The following is a 21478-nucleotide window of genomic DNA, read 5'->3' on the forward strand; positions in this document are numbered from 1 at the left end:
TGACAATTTCAATTTATTTTTTTGATGATGATAATTTCAACTTATTTCACAACAGCGATTTAATAATTTTTGATAGGAGCAACTTCAATAAGGACAAATGCAGAGAGATCATAAGTAAGGGAAACTCTCCCCTAAGATCATGAATTTGGCCATTTCAGTTTGATATTTTATGAGAATTGATGTTTTCCAATTTATTCTATTGAATTGTCTTCCTAATTTAGTCCTTTACTATAATTAATTTTTTTCAATTTTTATACCAATAGATACGTTTGTGGTGGAGTAGATAGTACCAGCATGAAGAGAAAAATATTTTAAAGTCATTTTATAATTTTTAATGAAAATATTCAAATATTTTGTATAAGTTATAAATATATTTTATAAAATATAAAAACAAAAAAATGAAAAATATTCATTTGTGAAATTTGAAAAAATAATAACAAGCTGGCAGGACGCTTCCATTTGCCTGCATTTCATTATTAGAGGAAAAAACTTCATTGAATTTACCTATTGATAGCATTTTGAGGCTTCAGTGCTTTTGAGGTTTAACCCTTAAACCTGCCTTTTTGGGGGGTTAACTCAGACACTTAGATCAATTACTTTGAAAATTTGATTTTGGAAGTGCATTTGGCAAATATGCATAAAGAAAAGGAAAAGTACACAATATAATTATGAAATATAAATTTCATACATAATACATCTTCTCAGTTCTTCCGTAATTTTTCTGATTTCTTTAAAATTTATTAACGTGTATGAAAAGATTCTCTAGAGAGAGAGTAGTCAATGATTGATTGATGATTCCAATTTCCAGCCACATGAACCTTAATTTAATGGCACAAAGGACCTTCAAATTTTAACATATTTTTTAATTGTTCACTTAAATATTCAAGTCACAAATAAGGAAAAGTCTAGAAAGTGAAAATTCGGAAAACAAACAGGGAAAAAAAACCATAAATATATTTCGATTAAAATAGTAAAATAACTAAATAAATAATAACTTTGGGGCTGTGATATCAAGAATGAGGAGACTCCAAGAATAAGATATGCTCAAATATAAAACAAACATTATTTTGGGTACAATTCCATCTCTCAGCTTCAGAAAAATGCTATTATTCTAAACTACAAAAGCACCATACTACTTAAGACTGCAACTTTGTCCGGAGTTCATTTCAACAAGTTGAAGACCTCATGAATAAAAGGTACCTTAGAATAAATAGGCAAGGATGAAGAAGCACGGATTTTAAAAGTGAGACTAACAGAAGTAAATTAAGTTACACACCAAAGGAACTCATTAAAAAAATTCAGAAAATCCTCATTTTACCCAACAAAGGGGGTTGCCCACAACTTTGAAGAAGGTCCCTCCTGTTACTCATGGTGCAATTACAAAAAGCGGCTGCACGAAACACGAGTATTAAGTTAAAGAAATGAACCATCTATTTTAATTATTCGATTTGGACACAATTTGGATGCAGCTTTTTCAGTGTTCGTTATCAGATTCTCCAATGACGACAATATAATGATAAGTTGTATAAAATACATACATGTTACAATTTTATTAAGATTTTTAATAACTAACACATAAAGAACTTCATACAAGTCTTATCTACTAATTTTTTTTCTTTCTGGAGTGAGGGGAGAGAAAGAGAGTACCGTATCTACACTGACTGGTTTCCCATCTTCCAAGAGTACCTCAGCTATAGTTCCTGATTGATCAGCCTGGGAGAAAAACGGAGAACCAAAGAATGTGAATTTTGGTTTTTATCGTAGCCAACGACTAGAGATTAAAGCACCTCAAGAAAATGGAAATGAAGCAAACAGAAAGTGTATCAGTGGTTCTTTAAGTCTGCTCTTAAGGGTGCCCTACTGATAGGCCTTGTTTAAGGGTTTTGGTATATAGGAGTATCATTAATGCTGAGTCAACTGGGGTAATTCGAAAAGCAATGATACAGGGGGAAAAACAATGTAGACATGCAAGAACAAAAGAAAAGATAGTACACGTACTTCAATTTCATTCATCAGTTTCATAGCCTCAATAATGCATAAGACCTGGCCTTTCTGCACTTTGTCTCCCACCTGAAGCAGCAGGAAATTAAACAAGACTATTCTATGTAGTAAAAATTATATACTTGAGTTGATAATGACATAGTTAAATAATCAATAGCATTTGTAAATTGACAGATTACCAGAAAATAAGTAAAATATACATACCTTTACAAATGGCAGTTCACCAGGTCCTGGGCTTCGATAAAAGGTTCCAGCCATTGGACTTTTCAATGGCGGATGAGATGAGGTGCTTGCTTTCCCTGGGGAAGGTGAGGCAGGTGCAGCTTTTGAAGTTGGAGGGCTTGCAGGAGCAGGAGCAGGAGATGGTGGTGGAGAAGGAAATGGGGGATAGGGTAGAGATGGAGGTGCTGGAGCTACTGCTGTGGTTGGTGGAGGCTGCAAAGCTTCCTTTTTCCTTATCAAAAGCTCATAGTCTGATTGCTTAAGTTGCAGCTCCGCAATATCTCTGGAATCGACAAGTCTGTGCACATGGAAATTATATAACACCAAGTATGGTAAACAATACATATCTAACATGGAAATATGGAAAATATGAGATTGCATCCAAATTTCAGTTGCTTAGTCTTACTTGACAAGATTGGATACTTGACTCATGAATGCAGAAATTGAAGCTTCATCCACAGAAGTGCTTGGACCAGAGAGTTTCCCGTCATCTTTCTCTTGCGATGATGCAACTTCAGATCCGATGTTAGGCATGGGAGCAGAGTTTGAAGAATCTTTGATAGCAGTAGCCTAATGAAAAGCAGGGTAAGACATATTGGTACAGCCTTAAAAAGAATTTCTTTGAATAGGCGAATTAACAAACTCTCATGATGCTTTTCATTTAAAATACATTTCATGGAAAACTGACCTCATTCGGTTGTGCTTGAAGCTTTAAGGAAGGAAGTTGCTTCCTGTTAAGGCTCTGCAGGAGACAATCACATAGAACAGCTGAATAAAAATAATCCATAACATAAAGCTGCGAAGTCAATGACTGTTTATTTGTATTCAATCAATAAAAAAACCATCATCAAACTGAAATTCATTTCATGGATTAATCATGAATTTTTCCAAGTTTAAGCACATAGGACATTATTTAAGCACTAAAACTACTGGTGTGGTACCTGAATGCATATTTTTAACAGATGCCCTCATTAAATAAAATCCATATCATGTACTTTACTGACTAAAATTTTTACTGGTGATAACAAGCAGAGAACTTATAGTAAGTTTCAAATCCAACGCCAAGCTCCAGGGCGTCAAAGCAATGCATATTACTGCAAATATAGTTTTAAATTAAACATTGATCTCCTATAGCAGAATTGCGGCCTAGGGACCACCGAATAAGTCATCCATAATATGTGAGATGTTGAAAAAAGTTTCAAGTAAAGATGAGTCTTTGGAACAAAAGAATAGCTCTTCCTTTTTATCGAAACCATAGGCCCCCTAGTGCGGAATTTCGCTTAATACTGGATAAGTATAAAATAATTGAAGTTAGCATCAACAATAGGATAAAAGTTGATATGCTAAAAATGGAAATAATTCAGCCTCACGGCCCCCACATGCCCAAAAACCAATATCTAAAATTACATCCTTCTGTCTTCCATAAAAAGGAGAGGCATGAACCAACCCTTAGCTTCTTTATCATATTATTACTTATTATTTCTTCATTCAGAAGATATACAATCAATAACACAGCAAAGCACACCCAATAGCGACAACATTAGCTAAAATCCGAACAAATCGACAATGAGTCGTTCATTTTAAACCAGATTCATAATTAAAATTTGAAATTGATTAAAATCAGATACCCGACTGCCAAACAACGCTGGATCAGAGAAAGAGGCTGGCAAGGATTGGCATGGCTTCAAGCTGGACTGCCTCGGCCGCTGCAGATTCTGGGAGTTCAATCCTAAGCGGAGAGGAGAAACACATTTCGGGCAGGGAACAGTAAAGGAGGCCATTGGAACTAACCAAACGCTTGAACCTTACTCGGGGTCTCGACCTGAGCTCAAATGGCTCTCTTCTGATCTATACAAGAAATGATGAAAGAAGCAAGTATAAAAAAGGTGGAGGCGATGAGATCGAAGAAAGGAGGGATGTGGGGATGGATGGAGAATACGAAGTAAGAAGAACAAGTGTTAGCTTTTAGAGGCTAGAATCAGTTTCGATGATTACAATGTGTGCGATATCAACGTCACACTGTTTAAAGTGTCGAACTAACCTGGAAGGATAAAAAAGGCTTTGGTTTTGTCTGTACTCAGTCGCTCATTTTGCGTTTCTTACCATTTTGTCTCGGGGGAAGAGAGAGTTCCTTCAACTCCGGATAAGCGAGGCTTTGGTCTTGCAGATCAGCGGGTAAGAGAGGGCGCTGGGTTTGATGATCTAACGGTTACTGCTGTTACTATTAGGTTGGGACGATCTGATGGGTCTAGTTTATCCTCCATTTTGCGGCTTTGGGTTAGTGGATCAGCGGATGATCAGTTAGGAGGCCGAAAGGGCCCAAGGCATTGCCAAATCTTAGAACGCCAAGGTGAATCTACCATTGAAAAGTACTCAAAATAAAAAACAAATTCTAGGAAAAATTGCAAACAAAGGCCATTGAATATAAAACATTGTGAAATAGATACTTGAATTAACAAAAGTGCTGCCTGAATTATGAAATATTGGAGAAAGTAAAAATGCCCTTTTTCTTATCTTTTTTCTATCTCATCCTTTCTTTTTCTTTTCTTCTCCTTTTTCCTCCCCCTCTCTGTCTTTCTCTTTCCTTCCTTCCTCTTCCTTTTCCTTCTCCTCTAACCCTAGTTCCTCATACTCATCCTCATCCCCACCCCCATCTCCCCCCACTTCTCTCATTCTCTCTTCTTCTATCATCTTCTTTGTATTTGAGTTTGTCTTCTTTGTTCCTTCTCCCAAAACAAGTGAAGGACGGGACCAAAAATAAGGATACCAAGAAAAACAAGAATCAAACTCAACAAAACTGGGTTGAAGCTGAAGATAGTTGTGGCGGCGGCAACAGGTACTGCTAAAGGAATTGCCCTCATCTTCTGCAATAGATGCTCTCCATTTTCATCTTCTGATTCACTCTTGCTTGAATCCGCACACAAAAAAGAGAATTCAAATATGATCTTTTTTGTTTTGTTTTTCCCCTTGATTCATTGATTGGTATGTAAGCAGAGAACAAAGTCGAACACAGAGGATTCCTTTTTAATATTCTTTGATTTGTTCTTTAAGTTTATGTTCTCTTTATTTATAAATGATTGGCGATAAGTGAGCTTGAAGATAAGCTTTCTTTGGCTGGCAAGTTTTTGAAGTATGGACAAGTTGAACTTTTATATCCCTACTATTTTTTGTTTTTTAAAAAAATATATAAACAATTAAAACCAAGCTCAAGGGCAACACAAAAAGTATAACATAATGAACTAGAAAGCATGAGTTATGCATTTTTCATTTTGATTTTTGACTTGGTTTAAATTTTATCAAGCTTCAATTAATGTGATTAGGTTTTCAATACTTGTTATTTTTCATATTAAACTTATCATTGGCAACATGTTTAAATTAGAAATAGCAAGTTTATTAAGTATTTGGGAATAACAAGTTAAGCATTAGGAATTGACAAGTTTTGTATAGGAAATAACAAGTTTATAATTGGAAATAATAAGTTTGGTAAGTTATTGGGGATAACAAGTTGAATATGAGGAATTGATAAGTTTTATATAGGAAATAACAAGTTTGGTAAATTGTTAGAAATAACCAGTTGAGTATAAGAAATTGACAAGTTTTGTATAGGAAATAATAAGTTTATGATTGGAAATAACAAGTTTGGTAAGTTGTTAGGAATAACAAGTTAAGTATGATGAATTGACAAGTTTTATATAGGAAATAACATGTTATAATTAGAAATAACAAGTTTGGTAAGCTGTTAGGAATAACAAGTTGAGTATGATGAATTGATAATTTTGCATAGAAAATAACAAGTTTATAATTAGAAATAATAAGTTTGGTAAGTTGTTGGGAATAATAAGTTGAGTATTACAAATTGACAAGTTTTACATGGGAAATAATAAGTTTATAATTGAAAATAATAAGTTTGGTAAGTTATTAAGAATAACAAGTTGAATATGAGGAATTAACAAATTTTGTATAGGAAATAAAAAATTTAAAATTTAAAATAATAAGTTTGGTAAGTTATGGAGAATAACAAATTGAATATGATGAATTAACAAATTTTGTATAAGAAATAACAAATTTAAAATTTAAAATAATAAGTTTGGTAAGTTGTTAGGAATAATAAGCTGAGTGTGACGAACTGACAAGTTTTATATAGGAAATAACAAGTTCATAATTGAAAATAACAAGTTTATATTTGGAAATAACAATTTAAGATCGGTGGAGTAACTACTTTTTGCAAACAAAATATTCTTCATCACTAGGATACTAATAACAACATGTACATTGGAAATAACAACATTCTTATGGCCAATAATATTAAAAAAAATAGCATGACCATGACAACAACTATTTTTATAATAGAAACAAAATATTCTTCATAATAATACTCTTCACCATTATCTGTAAAACAAAACTTCTTACCATAGTTATCATAATAACACTCTTCATCCTCCTCCTTATCAGTTTTCCCACTTTATTACGTAAGTAAACATAACATGGGATAGCCACCATGAACACTTGAAACAAAATGCCCTCAAGAACTGCATAATTTGATAGTGATATGGGACAGCCACCATGTGAACACTTGAAACATGATTTGTGATAGGCTTGACCCTCCACTATTACCTACACGGCTGCACCCAAAATAATTAGGTAGGCACCCAATTGTAGAGAAAGGTAGAGGCAAGGGTTCTTACTTGGCAGTGGAACTCCTAACAACTGATTCAAGCTTGACGGAATCAACAAAAGGGCTAGAAAAGAGAGTGATATGCGAGTAGTAGGTGGGGTGAAGTAATTAATTACATGATAAAATTTGGAATATAAAAAAAAAAATAGAAACATGAGAAAAATACATACTCTTGCTGGATAGTTAACCAGAATTAAGAAAGAAAGTTTCCAGAAAGAGTAAAAAAAATTTTTAGAGTTGCAGAAGAGAAGAGAAGGAGAGGATGGGATGGAAGAAAGAGAAGAAGAAGGGGGTACTTTGCTCTTTTCCCCCACATTTCATAATTCATATTTAAAACTAGGTCTCTGACAGTAATTATGTAAATTGAAAAACCCAAATTATAATTTCATATACTCCAAAGTCTTTTTTTATTACTTTTCTTAAATTTTATCTATTTATGTTTATTAAAAAAATTAGTTAAAATTAATTCAAAACAATAAACATGTAATGAATATATTTTTCTCTAAATATATCCTTATTAATAAAGAGAATAAGTAAAAAATGCAATAAATGAATCAAAGAGAAAAGAAAATATATAGGGAGTAAAATTGGAAAAAAAAAACTCATTAAATACTTAGGTAAAAATAAACGCTATCTTATTGAAAAAAGAAACTAAGACAAAGTTTATCTTATATTTTGAACCGAATGGAGTATTTTTTTTCAAATGCAATCACCACCCTAAATATTTTATAGTGTATTTGGTAAGAAGCATTTCTTAAGTGTGTCCAATACCCTAAATTATATTTTTGATACATCCAACACTTTAAAATATTATTTTCAGATGCGTTCAACATTCCAAATTATTTTTTGATGCATCCAGTATAATAAATTATAAAGCATAAAATCGTATAAAAATGTATTTTAGAGTGTTGAATGCACCTATATAAATATTTCAAAATGTTGAATGCACCACTAAATAGTTTAGGATGTTGGATGTACTTAGAAAAATAGTTCATGCTGGATGCCACTTCCCTAGTCTAAAACGTTAAATATCATATTTTTCTTAAGGATGGCATCCCCCTACGTAGTGTTAAGTTGTATCTAATGCCAATGTTAGCACTCAATATCTTAAATAAATTTGTGGTTTACCAAGTACTATCTTGATATTTAATATAAGAGTGAGATAACTAATTTTAAAAGATTAAAAAAAATTAGTTAAATTAATTATTTGTAACAAATGTGCATTGACTTCCCTAAATTACTGTACTTAGTCATATACATTGGAACTATCTCCTTGTTGGAAACCTCTTACTATCAATAAGGATATTTTGGAGAAAACATTATACGTATAGATTTTAGAAGACAGAGTGAATTAGTATCTTATATTTAGGACTAAATTCAAATTTTTGACTAGTTCTTATATCTAGGACCAGAGGTAGTATCATGTTTTTTGAGTAGCACTTTGATTTTAAAGAAACAAAAATGCTTTTTTGACCAGCACTCAACTCAGCAGTTATTTATTCAGTAATCTTTTACGTCCAACCCTCTAAAATATTTGTTCAGTAATACTCAATATCATATGTTTAGGGTGCTCATTGCTGTAGAGAAAAATACTTAAAGGGTAAATACTTTTAGGATACTACAGAAAAAAAATATTTTATGATGTTGGATGAACACTGAATTAGTTTAGGATACTATGTGATATTGAAAAAATGTTTCAGGATACATCTTAATTCTATCATCCTATGTTTTTTAGTTTAAACTTCTGAAATAAATTTGCATATTAATCCAAAACAAAATAACTTCAATGATATGTAAACCTATCAGCCCAGCATATTTAATCATGTAATAATCAAATTTAACCTGGATTATGTTCTTGACAACATTACTATGATTTGAAAATTTTCAATACGTCTAGACAAATTTGCATCTTTAACAAAAATGATATGAATGACATGTATATTTGATGAACTAATAGTTAAACTTAACTTGAATAACAGCTATAATGAACTTACTATTTAGAATCTTTCAAGACGACATTAAGTCCAAAATAATTTCAGACACCGACGCCCCTGAAATCTTTTAAGGTAAATGCCCACCTTAGCCCATTTTATAATTAAAATGGTTAAAGTACACTATAATACTTGCCTTAATGATAATTCTTTTTCATTCAACGGCTTATTAATAGAGCCGAGGTTACAGGTTTGGAATTGCATCCCCTGAGGCAATCATTGAAGCGATACAGGTGGCCGGTTGCAGTTGACACAAATAATAACAGTCAAAACCTTTAATTATGAAAATGACATTGAATGACTGAGGTCCTCGGCTGATCAAACAGCGAAAAACAACATACTCGGATAAAAATGGCTTCCAACTTGGTTGGAAATGCAATGATTTTAAAATTAACTTTCTTAATGAGAATGAATTAGCTATATATACTTATTTCTGAGGATGGAATGAGTACCAAACTAGTTCACATGAAATTCAGCAAACTGTTACACAGTTAACTACACATGAACTCCAAAAATTTCTTAATCATAATTCCGTCATTATCTTCAACTGCCTCGCAGTTATTTCACACATTAATGGAACTCAAGTGTCATATAAATAGTTCATGAGATTAAAAACCAAAAGCACGGCAGTTCATGGTCGCCAACATCTCAACTAAGCCCCAACTGAGAACTAGATTGAATTATGGAAAAAAATTATCACCACAAGGATTTAAAACAACACATAAACTAGACTATTACATAGCTAGTCTGGGTTCCCCAACTGCAAGTAAACAGAGCATGTGATGAGAGAGTTAGCCAGAAGCTGTCTTCTTTTGCTGGAAGATGACTGCATAGACAGGAACAGCAACACCAATGCTGAAGGCACTGAACACAGCAAGGGACATCTTCAATGGACGATACTTCATCTTATCCAAGTTGTACATGTGTTTTGCATGTAAATATTCGGGCTCATCATGGCCATGGCCATGGCCATGTCCGCCCCCCATCCTCTTAACCCCGGTTGAGTGAAAACCTCTGTGCACTGTTACAACAAGATGTTTGTTTATTTGGGCTCGCCAGCACAAATAATAAAATGACTCCATCTCCATACAAGGGATAAAAGGTCCACAAGTTCTATTTATAAAGGAAGAAGATCTGACGCGAGTTCTATCATGGAAGAATACAATGCCCAAATTGCAGCTTGTAAACATAGTGCAGATGAAAGTAGCAAATGAACAAGAAAACAGGAAACTTTCAACAGTACTAACCAAAGTAGTAGTTAGAATTTACTGTTATCATCTCAAGCATTGAATCACGCAGAAAAATATACTCGTAGATTGAAAATATCGCCAAATTCATTAGGCTAACTTTATCCTGAGAGGCCCATTATCATTTCCAACTCAAAACCACGTTTCTTTTCCAGTTCAGTTGATAGCCCCATCGCCATTGGACGTGAATATCCCAAGTCCCAACCTCACTATATGTTGCCACTACAATTTATGGTTAGCTAATTGTTTGTTCTACAATAGTTACTTCCTTCATCTAATGGATCTTCTGCCTTCAAGGTTTACGACTGCAATTTACCTTGATCTAATTTTTTATCACTAAATGAGTCCATTCATATTAACGACTCTTCTTCCTTCAAGGTCAAATATTCAAACATCACAGTGTCTTCCTTCCGCACTTGATCTCAACTTTTTGCTTCAATTCCTAGTGTATTCAAGTCTAGACTCCACGACACACAATGAACCAAGATAGGTCACAATAATTCTTGAACGGGTTTTCTCAGAGTACAGATGACAAAAGCTCATCATGTTCAACAAAATTTGTTACTTTAATATCTATATAAAGATCATCGAACCAAAATGGAATGATGCGTGGGCACACTTTAACTGTCTAGAGTGGTAGACAGCCCCTTATTAAAGTTTTGATATCATTTAACTTAACGTCAAGCACAGCAACTGAATTAACCTTACCTCAATTTTCACTGAATTCACCTGAAACAGGCCAAAAGATAGTTGAATTCAATGTACATACAATTTGTTGTATTATTGCTTTGAGGTTTTCAGATTAAAACATGACAAGAATATGATTAATTCAATTGAAATAAGACGACTATACAACAACGCTGAGGAATTTTCACCTATTTACAAAGTCCCTACACAAAAAATCATATTCTATTTTGTTAAAATATTATGATAGTAAATACATGACAAACTTCTCTTTTATTGCATTGTCGCAATTTCCACACTACCTACACCTTCAGAAACGGTGGTCAGAAAAAAGAGAACACCTTATGACCTTAAGAAGCAAAACAACAAAGGTCACATCAATCGTGCCAAAAGGTTCCTTGTTAGTTATCCCCTCACCCAATTTCAGATCAAAACAGCACAAATACACAAAAATCTCCATTTCACTCCTAAATGCGCATCGGCAAGCAAAAGCACTCAATTTCATACATGATTAAGGATTAGGAGATTCAAAAACGAGTGATCCATAGCATTTTGAAACAGCTCCCCAGCAACCAAAAAGCGAGGGAGTCGACAACGCGTGACGACGGTACGAGGGTTAAAGCGGCGGCAACTGACCTGACTTCGAAAGCAACGAGTCCGAAGATTTGAGGACCCTCGCCGCAGACCTGAGTCCACTGTTCAACGCCATAGCAAGGTGCGAGATGAGATGCCACAGAAGACGACCGCTAAGATGCTCCTCTGCGCGGCTGCCTCTTCCTCTTGCTTCTCTCGCAGTCGAGCCCGGTTTCTAGACCAATCGAGTCCTTTCGGCCCCTTTTTGTTAGGAAACCGGACTAAACAGAACCGGGTCAACTCTCTCTCTCTCTTTTTTTTTGTTACAAGAACCGGGTCAACTCTAGAATCGTGAAATTAGGGGGTGTTTGGCATTCTCAAAACCGCGGTTTCAGAAGTACTTTTTCGCAAAACGAGGTAACCTTCTCTACATATCTGTTTCGTAATCCGTAAAAGCACTTCTAAAACCATGGTTTGGTTTCTATCCAAACACCCCTTTAGTACGAGTCTTGTGCCTTGTGCTAATATTGCAATTTTAAATTATCACAGACTAAGGGTGTGTTTGGTTGGAGGGGAGGGGAGGGGAGGGGAGGGGAGGGGAGGGGAGGGGAGGGGAGGGAAAATGAGCCCCTCCCCTCATTTGGTTAAAAATTTTGGAGGGGAGGGGAGCTAAAATGTCCCCTCCCCTCCCTTCCCCTCCCTCCCCCCATTTTGACTCCCCTCCAAATTGGGGGTTTTTGGAGGGGAGCCAAAATTTTGGACCATTATGTCCTTATGATTTTTTTAATATTCCACTTCTACCCATAAAATATATTATTATAATATTTATTTCAAATAAAAAATATATTATCCTAAGTAAAAAAAATAAAAAATATATACATTATTATAATTAAAAATATATTATAAAAATTATTTAAAAATAAAAATTATTTAAATAAAAAATTATAATATTATAAAATTAATTGTTTTTTATAAATATATTATTTATTAAATATATTTTAAAGCTGGAAAAAAAGATAGCCTAAAGAAAATAAAATTTCATTTTTCTTAGAGCATATAAAATTTGTTAATTTGATTATTTTAAATATATTATTATATTAATTAGAATGAAAAATTACTATACCAATTTTTTAATACACATATTAACATGATAAGACTGAATTTTGATTAAATTATATAATTTAAATTAAGATGTAAATTAATTTATATAATATATCAATAAAAAACATAAACTAATATATAAGGGTAAAATGGTAAATTGATTATTACTATCCCTCCCCTCCCCTCCTTTTTAATCAAACCAAACAAGGTGAGGATGAAACCTCCCCTCCCCTTCCCTCCCTCTCCCTCCCCTCCCCTCAAACCAAACAGGCCCTAAATAAGGCCAAGCATTTATTCTAGTATATAAACGTGCAAAAATAACAATAGTAGGGATTAAAAAAAAAAAACTCAGCTCTTGATTAAGATAAAATGATTACATTGAAGAGGTATTTTTATTGTATAATTGATAATTATGTAAAAAATTAAAATAAGAAAATAAATTATGGAATAATGTTGGACATGTACTAAATACATGTAACTTTAAGGATAAAGAATGTCAATGGCTTCACCTGTTTGTAAAGATATTACCGAAAAGAACAGTAGCTCATTTTCATTGGAATTCGGGGAATAGCATAGGAACAAATCGGGCTTATTTTGTTAGAAACTTCATGAACATGCTTGTAATTAGCTTAGTTTTGGCGACTACCATGAAGTGGTGATTGTAAAACTTCGATCTTCAGCGGGAGATGAGGACTATATTCAGTCCTAATAGAAAAACATTAAGTATAGTAGTTTACTGAACTGTCCCTCCATTTACCGTCCATAAGAAGAAAGCCAAAATTGAAAACTTGCTCCAAACTAAGCCAATCAAACTACCAAACCAAATCAACCAATCAAAGTATATTATTCCTTTGAAGATATGAAAATGTACAAGCGTTGAGCGTTAGGGAACAATCACTGAACCAATTATTATCAAGAAACAGAGAAAACCCATTTCTAGTTTTGCTCAGAAACAAAATCCAAAACAGCACAAAAATCATCATTCAGCTAGTCTGGGATTCCCAACTGCAAGCAAACAAATCATGTGCAGACGGCTAGCCAGAAGCTGTCTTCTTTTGCTGGAAAACGACTGCGTAGACTGGAACAACAACACCAATGCTGAAGGCACTGAACACAGCAAGGGACATCTTCAAGGGGCGATTCTTCATTTTATCCAAGTTGTACATGTGTTTTGCATGCATATATTCTGGCTCGTCATGGCCATGCCCGTGTCCACCTCCCATTCTCTTAACCCCAGTGGAACGGAAACCTCTGCTCACTGTCAACAACTAACATGCCTTTATCTTTTTATTCACGCTTGCCAGAATGAACCACACTATTTTTCTCCAAAAAAAAAAAAAATCCATACAGGCACAAAACCTACGTAAGTTTAACAAGGGAAGGAGAACAATGACAATACATTACATTTAAACCATTGCTATGCATGATACGCTTCGTTAGTATCTTCATGATCTTTCAAATAGTGGCATGCGGGGGTTTTTTTCATTTTGTTTTTCTTTTAGGGGGGTCAGCATTCTTCCAGTCAAAATACTGAAGAAGACATTGGCTTGCATAGAACTTTAAAGTCCAACCCATATGTAATGATATCAGGTGCCAGTTTTATCATAGAAGAACTGATGATAAAATGTCAAATTGCAAGCTAGTAAACACGAAAAATGAGAAGGTAGCAAAAGAATCAACAAACAAGAGGCTTCAACCTTGCCAATCCTAGGAGAACGCACAATTCAATTATGATACCAAGTTAAACATAGGATGCTAAGTCAATATGAATTCCAACTCCCAGAAACAATTTTTCCAAATTCAGATGATAACCCAATTGCCCTAGGACATGAAGATCCACACCCCGTTATATGTTGCCAAAGCAATTCCTCTTAAAGCTAATTCTCAATTCCTAGTTGAGCCACTTCCTTCGTACAATGGCTCTACTACTTTTAAAACCAGCAATCCAACCTCAAGCAATTTTGCTTTCGCAATTTATCTTGCCATATGTTTATATTCCAAGTAGTCTCATCTACATGGCACGATATGATTCTTGTGTGCCTCCATGGCCCTAATTTTAAACTTCTACCAGAATTAGTGTAGTATCCTGTATTGTACTTCATTCACTCTTGTTGCTGGATTCACAACCATCACCAGATATATTATTAGCAAGTTGCACATGCTTCTGTCCATTAAGACGAACCTTTTATCCTCCGCATACATTATTTTTCGTGATTTGAAATCCTCCACAAACTTGACCATATGAACTCCAGAGATTAAAGCAATTCAAAAGAAGCATCTCACTTGGGAATTCTTCCACTACCCTAAGTTCTAAAGAATCACCTGTCAAGACTATATATCACATATCAGTCCTTAGGTCATCAAGCCAAACTGACATGATCGTTGGCCAGCATTAAATGTTGTGCAGAAAGTGCCTTATTTTTGGTCTTGATATCATGACATTTTCGGTTGAACCATTGAGCATGGTAACCGAGGGTTCGGACCTAAATTCCCGAAGGAGTAGGTCTTGAACACAGTTCTGAAGTAAAATAGCAGAATAACATATTTTGCAAAGCGTGTTTGTTCATTAAAATACAAGCCTCCAATACCCCACGTCTTCGTTCATTAAATTTCATTTAAAAAACTGTCAAACCGTGATTGCAATAGTCTATTTGCCCACAACCCATCACCCTTAAAAACCAAAAACTCAGAATCAATAATGTGAGAAGCTAATCAATTACTCGCTGATATTGACCCTCTTCTCAGATCAAAACCACGTAAATTCACAATAATAAGAAGAAAAAAAACCTTCATTTCACTCCTACAGGAGTATCGGTAAACAAAAGAACCAAAATTTCATACAGCAAAACTAAGGAAACATAAAATGCAGATAAAAAATTGGCTCAAAGTTCGACGATCGATCCATAACCTCTTTGAATAGGTTATCATCAACCAAATAGAGGAAGGATTATACACGCGTGACTGACCTGACTTTGAAACCACCGTGTCGGAAGAATTGAGGAGCCTCACTGCAGATCTGAATCCATTGTTCATCGCCATGACAGTTAGTACGAGATGAGATGCAACAGAAGATGACGTATACACCCTTTACCGGTTCTTCCTTGATCTCCTGGGAGCGTTACAATGTTACTCGGAATCTGTTTTCTACTTTTCTGGGGAATCCAGCCCTGTGCCGTACCCGTCTAAGAATATTCGGGTACCCATTTGGACTGAATCGGGTTAGGTCGGGTTCGAGTATTCCACCAAGTTCGGTATGTTATGGGCCTCGGTAGGCCAGTGAATTAGGCCCACTATAGTCACTTCGAGATGGGTTGTTGGGCCGAAACCAGGAAAATAGCGAAACAATGCGATACCTTTTTTTAATTTCTTGTAAATATTTTAATAATGAGTTGGTTTTATAATTAATATGAAGACATTTTATAGGTTAAAAATTTTAATTTTATTCAAAATATAAAATTTAAATTGATTTATTAATTAATGCTATATAAAAATATTACTTAATTATAAAGAATGTTACTTTTCATCTCAACATTATTTTCTAAAGGAACATGATTTTAGGTGAACTGAATTATTCTTTTAGAAAAATCATATAACTTGATATTATAAAAATATAAATGCATAAATTTTTAATATTTATATTTAAAAATTTGAATAATATTAATTAATTACTTTTCATCCAAACATTAATTTTCAAGGAATTATATTTTGGATAATGAGACATAAAATATTGGAAAACACTTAGGTCAAGTTCTCTAATTTCACATGATCATATGTCAAATTTTATTCATCATGTGGGTTTATAGGCTAATGATAACATACCTGTGTTTCTACATATATAATCAACAGATTAACTCCTTGAAAGATAATAAGAGTACTAGAGAGTACTAGATGGGTATTAAAAAAGTATTATAAATGCTAATTAAAAAAAAAAAGAGTCTTTGTTCATTTGTTTAGCACACATTTATTATTAGACCAATAATTATGCAAATGAGTATTATATTAATATACGAAAAATTAAACTGCAATGAAACTCTTCTAATTTATCTCTAAAACCCAATTTTTTTTTAATTTAATGTTGACATTTGGATCAACATAAACGGTATAAAGCATTGCAATTCAGTGAATTTGTACAAGCACAAAATACACGTGGTATTGTGGCATGCATGCCCAAATTATTCTACTAAGAATCTCTTCTAATTTTTAACGTAGAATTTAATTGAGAAGTTCATTTTGATTCTAAATATGAAACACTAAAACATACCCTTTCAATTCTTAATGGAGGACCAAATTTGAAAGTTGATATTGATCATATATATGTAAGACTTATTCATATATTTACCAAATTTAATTTTTTTTTCATTGAAGGAGTACAAGAGTATATAAGGAGGATTGAGATGATAAATTGGATATTTGAGGGAAGGGGAATAAGTAAAATTTAATTTGAGAGCACTGACTAAAAAAGGTTTAAAAATTTATCTTGTGGTGTAATTTTAAAGTGAATCTTATACTTAGGACTGAAAGTAGTAAGAGTATTACTATAAAATGCAAAATTGTTCTGTCAAACTTGATAGCTAATATTTTCCCGTTCTTTTTCAACGTTTGAATTTTGTGATTATTAATTAAAAATTGAATTGTATGTATATTATAGAGACATATTATATTTTTATAATAAACTGAAAATTCAATACTTTTAAGCAGACTTAATTGTTTTCAACCGAGCAAGACACACACACACACTCACCCCAGAGGAATAGAAAGGAAATCATTTTTTTCCGATTAATGTAATCAAATTACATTTGCACACACTCACATATATTAGGACCTCGAAATGGACAATATTGAATATGTTACCGTCGATTATCAGTGGTTGACCTTTTTTTTTTAGAGTTAATGATACAAAAAATAAAAAATAAGATCCGAAAATAAAATTTTAGGCTTGAGGAGAAGGAAGCAGCCACTTAGAAGCTTCAATGAAGCCAAGAGAGATGAATTGCTTAGCATCAGCGTCATTTAGTATCTTTGTGAACGGGGCTCGTCCTTTTGTATTTGCACCATCTCCACTATTCTGGTACTCTCCAAAATACACAGTCCTGCATTTATTTATTCATTATTATTTTGCACTTGTCAAAATTTCGCGCAATATATGATAAAAATAATTCTAGTTAAATTAAATATGCTTTGATCTCCCAAAAAGTAGTTTATTACCAGTTAAAATATTTACACACACATTGAATCAAATACCATCTCCGGGTCTTAATATAAAAGCTAGTTTGACATTCAATTTGATCCTAAGTTTAAAACCTCAATATATTTTGTCTCACATATTTACCCTTTTTTTTAGATAGTCTTTATAGTAATTATACATATTTAAGATTTCATCAAACGATAGTTTTAGATAATACATATGATTAGCATGGGTATTTTAGAAAAAACAATACATATTTATTACAAATAATTAACTTAACTAAGTTTTTAAATTAGTTAACTAATTTTTATATTAAAGACCAGAGGTAATACTTCACAAAGCATATACATATATATATGTCACATTGCAAGACATGTTAAGTATTTTCTTGAGAGCAAACCGAGAGGAAAATACTCCTTTCAATCTTAATCGCGTGTGTGTATGTGTGTGGGTGTCTTGTTAATTAAATCCAATTTTAGCGAAAATTTCTCGCATGAAATCAAGTTTACTCATACATAATATCTTATCATAAGAAAATATTTTTAAAAGGGAAAGAGACAAAGAAGAGAGAAAATAGTACGTACTGGGCCATAGCAGGATGGTTGTTAATGTTCCAACCAAGAGGAGTAATAATGTTGCTAATGGTGCTATAAGCGTACACAACTCTGCCATAAGCCATCCAAGCTCTTCCCAAGAAGGTGCCACTGGCGGTGCCACTTATGTCGCAGTGAACGAAGGAATAGCCGATGGTGTCGTCGTCGCTCTCCCTCGCCTGAGCCGCGATCACGCCGCCGACCGTCCCCACCACGATGAGCTTCGTGTTCAGATACAAGGACTTGCCACTCCCAAATATGAAGTCCACTGTGCCTTGGATTGTGCAGTCCTTGAACAAATGGTTTCCCCTATCGTCACACAGTGTGTCTTGAAACCCTAATAGCACGCAGTTGTAGAATGCCGAATTGTTGCCGGAAACTCGTAGCGCCACCGCCTGAGCTCCCTCCCTTCTCCCATCCGGCATCGGTGCCGAGTTCTACAATATAATTGTGAAATTAACACCATCATATGAAGTGCCATAGTAATGTAGACAAAGATAATACATGTTATTTAGATTTAGATGATCTTTCGGTCTACTTGATAATTGATAATGTCAGTTTAAACACAAATGGGAATGCCTCTGATAAAAAAAAAAATATAATTAAATGATATCGAATACTTATATGTGAAATTTATCGGTCAAGTGTAACCTAATATTAATCAAGTTTATTCATGACTGATCTAAATTCATGCAAAAACGTACAATATATAAATTTCATATTATTATATACTAGCTGTAATAGTTAGTATAAGAGTTACTTAATTAATTTGAATAGATTAAAAAAATAAAATATTAGTTAATTATAACAAATATAACATAATTCCTCTCAAATATCCCTGTAAACATTATTAGATTATAATAAGTTAGTTTATAAGTTGACTAAATAAGTTTAAAAAATGATAAACATGAAAAATAAAATAAATTAATTTCTTATATTTAAAACTAAATTTAACCATTTAATTAGTTTTTATACTAAGAACTAAAGAAATATGTTAAATATAGGGGTTAGGGGTCATTATTTTGCCTTAGAAGAAGTATTCGCAAATAAGCTATGGGTATTCACAATTTTTTAAACTCAATATCACCCAAAAAGTATTAATAAAAGAATAATATTTCTTAATCGTTAAAAAATTAATGTTAACTGCTGATATTTTTTAATTTAATGGTAAAAGGGTGACATTGATTTCTATTAATTTTAACACGCTTCGGGTGATATTGAGCTTAACACAAAAAAAAAAAAAAATCTTCCCGTTACGCAGGGCTCCTCAACAAATACTTCCATGCAAAGATATAGTTATCTATAAGCTTCAATATAGAACAGAAAATTAAAGCACATGGGAAAGCATATACATACTAACCGAGAAAATGATATTTGCAGCGACGAAGTAATTGCTGTTGGTAATGAGGGTAGCACTATCGACGGTGCCGTATCTTTTAGCGTCACCATTGTAAGTCAAGTTGGGCATATTTTTAGGATCACCGATCATAGTGATGAAATCCTTGGTCCTATCAATGGTCACCTTCTCATTATATACTCCACCTGCGATTTTGATTATCACTCTCTGCGCATTATTCGTCGGAACACTGTTAATGGCGTCCGTTATCGTCTTGAAGTCGCCTTTTCCGTCCTGCGACACCGTCACCGTCTTCGGATTAGCTTCGGCGGCCACCAGTTCTGCGTCCAGAGTACCCTTCCGGGCTGATAATGGCAGCACGTTCTTTGAGAACCATTGGTCCAATTGACCTTTGTCCGATGGGATCAGCGCGTTGTCGTCCGACAACACCGTCGTGGCCGCGGCGAGGATAACCGCCACCACAACGGCCACCTGAAATGAAGAAACACGACTTATTTTGGTGGCCACCGCCGTCATGGTTTTTATCTTATTTTTTTTGTTTTGTAAAGATGTTTTTTTCCCTTGAATCTGATGGGGTTTATTAGATGGAATATTTCTTGAAATGAGAGCGGAATGAATTGCAATTTATAGGAGCTGGTATGGTTAAATATGTGAGACTTGGAGAGCTCTTCGCTTTTTGTTTCAACATCTTCAGCCATTAAACCTAATAGTAACTAAAACTATGAATGCCCATTAATAGAAAATTAAATCTCGAAACTCCCTTCTCTTTAAACAGACTTGGTCTTTTTGTTGCTGTACGTTAAAACAGCAATATAGTGATGTTATTTCTCTTATAAAGTAACAGATGGGTGATCTGGAGTTAGTTTCGACGCAAAGAGCAACAAGTAGCATTTAAATCCTTCTCATGGAATTTAAGAAATAAAAAGTTTGAATTTAATGCGAACAGTTTTATTATTCTACATCCTTCTTCTATCCAGATAATAAAATACTAGCTCCGGTTCTTAATATAATACCTCGTTTGACTTTTATTTTAATCATAAATATAAGACTTCAATCCACTTTGTCTCTCATATTTATGTATTTTTGTTTAAGATAGTCTTTCTAATAATGATAGTTATAGCTAATACACTTGATTAATCATGATATTTTAGGAAAGACAACATCTATTTACATTACAAGTGACTAATTTAACTTATTTCGTTAATCTCATCAAATTAGTCAACTAACTCTTATAATCGGGAGTGGAGGTAGTATTAAAATTTGTAAAGGAAGATAAGAAGGTTGGAGCTTTTGATGATATGATCAGGTTTGAAATATTATGCTATGGGTGACTACTATAATTTAAAATATTAATATTGATTTGGAGGTTTTTTTTGTCGTTTTCCCAATATAAAATAATAATCTAAGTATAAACAGATAAATATCACTTCTTAAAAACAATTGGTCATTTGAAAAAAAATCACTAACTAAAAACTTCAAATTTGGGTTGATAAAAAAGAGAATTACAATGAGATCCTAATTAAAAAAGATAATTACCAAAAATTTTCAATATCAATTTAAGTAGCCTGTAATAAAAATTATAAAGTAGAAAATGACAACTTATGAAACTTGTTTTGTAATTACTTTTCTTCTTTCGGACTTCATTATAATTTTCACTTGATAAAATTGGATTTAAAGGTACGGTTTAGATTTTTTCCCGCCCCCACAACAATTAGCAACGCAGTTGTGATGAAAGGTAATTTTACTAAAGAATGCAACGTTGATGAGGATAACCATAACCTACAATGTTAGACCCTGAAAAGAAAAGGAAAGCAAAATTCCACTGTACTTCTGTTATGTGTTTAATATT

General features: G+C 33.5%; 4 protein-coding genes across 5 annotated transcripts; all 4 read right to left on the bottom strand.

Moving 5' to 3' along the window:
• Positions 1–1133: 1133 nt before the first annotated feature.
• On the bottom strand, positions 1134–17828 carry LOC114759310 (biotin carboxyl carrier protein of acetyl-CoA carboxylase 2, chloroplastic). The gene is made up of 9 exons (XM_028948477.1): positions 17824–17828; positions 6825–6830; positions 3852–4020; positions 2912–2965; positions 2630–2793; positions 2206–2521; positions 1999–2070; positions 1648–1713; positions 1134–1390 (listed from the first exon to the last, which is right to left on the bottom strand). Exons 3-9 carry the CDS (start codon positions 4002–4004, stop codon positions 1367–1369), a joined length of 849 nt encoding a protein of 282 aa, XP_028804310.1. The 5' UTR covers positions 4005–4020; positions 6825–6830; positions 17824–17828; the 3' UTR covers positions 1134–1366.
• LOC114759313 (uncharacterized) lies at positions 9397–15633 on the bottom strand. Of its 2 annotated transcripts, none has more exons than XM_028948481.1 (3): positions 15461–15633; positions 13513–13752; positions 9397–9662 (listed from the first exon to the last, which is right to left on the bottom strand). In XM_028948481.1, exons 1-2 carry the CDS (start codon positions 15531–15533, stop codon positions 13529–13531), a joined length of 297 nt encoding a protein of 98 aa, XP_028804314.1. In that variant the 5' UTR covers positions 15534–15633; the 3' UTR covers positions 9397–9662; positions 13513–13528. The 2 variants fall into 2 exon arrangements, with proteins under 2 accessions (XP_028804314.1, XP_028804313.1); XM_028948480.1 differs by having other exon boundaries at positions 9397–9657; positions 13508–13752.
• On the bottom strand, positions 9409–11627 carry LOC114759312 (uncharacterized). The gene is made up of 2 exons (XM_028948479.1): positions 11457–11627; positions 9409–9910 (listed from the first exon to the last, which is right to left on the bottom strand). Exons 1-2 carry the CDS (start codon positions 11527–11529, stop codon positions 9681–9683), a joined length of 303 nt encoding a protein of 100 aa, XP_028804312.1. The 5' UTR covers positions 11530–11627; the 3' UTR covers positions 9409–9680.
• Positions 17425–20145, bottom strand: LOC114759289 (pectinesterase PPME1-like). Its single transcript, XM_028948451.1, has 3 exons — positions 19633–20145; positions 18264–18709; positions 17425–17584 (listed from the first exon to the last, which is right to left on the bottom strand). Exons 1-3 carry the CDS (start codon positions 20143–20145, stop codon positions 17425–17427), a joined length of 1119 nt encoding a protein of 372 aa, XP_028804284.1.
• Between the last annotated feature and the right edge of the window lie 1333 nt (positions 20146–21478).

The sequence above is a fragment of the Neltuma alba genome, unplaced genomic scaffold (assembly GCF_004799145.2).
Source record: "Neltuma alba isolate B1F8T4 unplaced genomic scaffold, ASM479914v2 tig00010816_pilon, whole genome shotgun sequence".
NCBI classification, from domain to species: Eukaryota; Viridiplantae; Streptophyta; class Magnoliopsida; order Fabales; family Fabaceae; genus Neltuma; species Neltuma alba.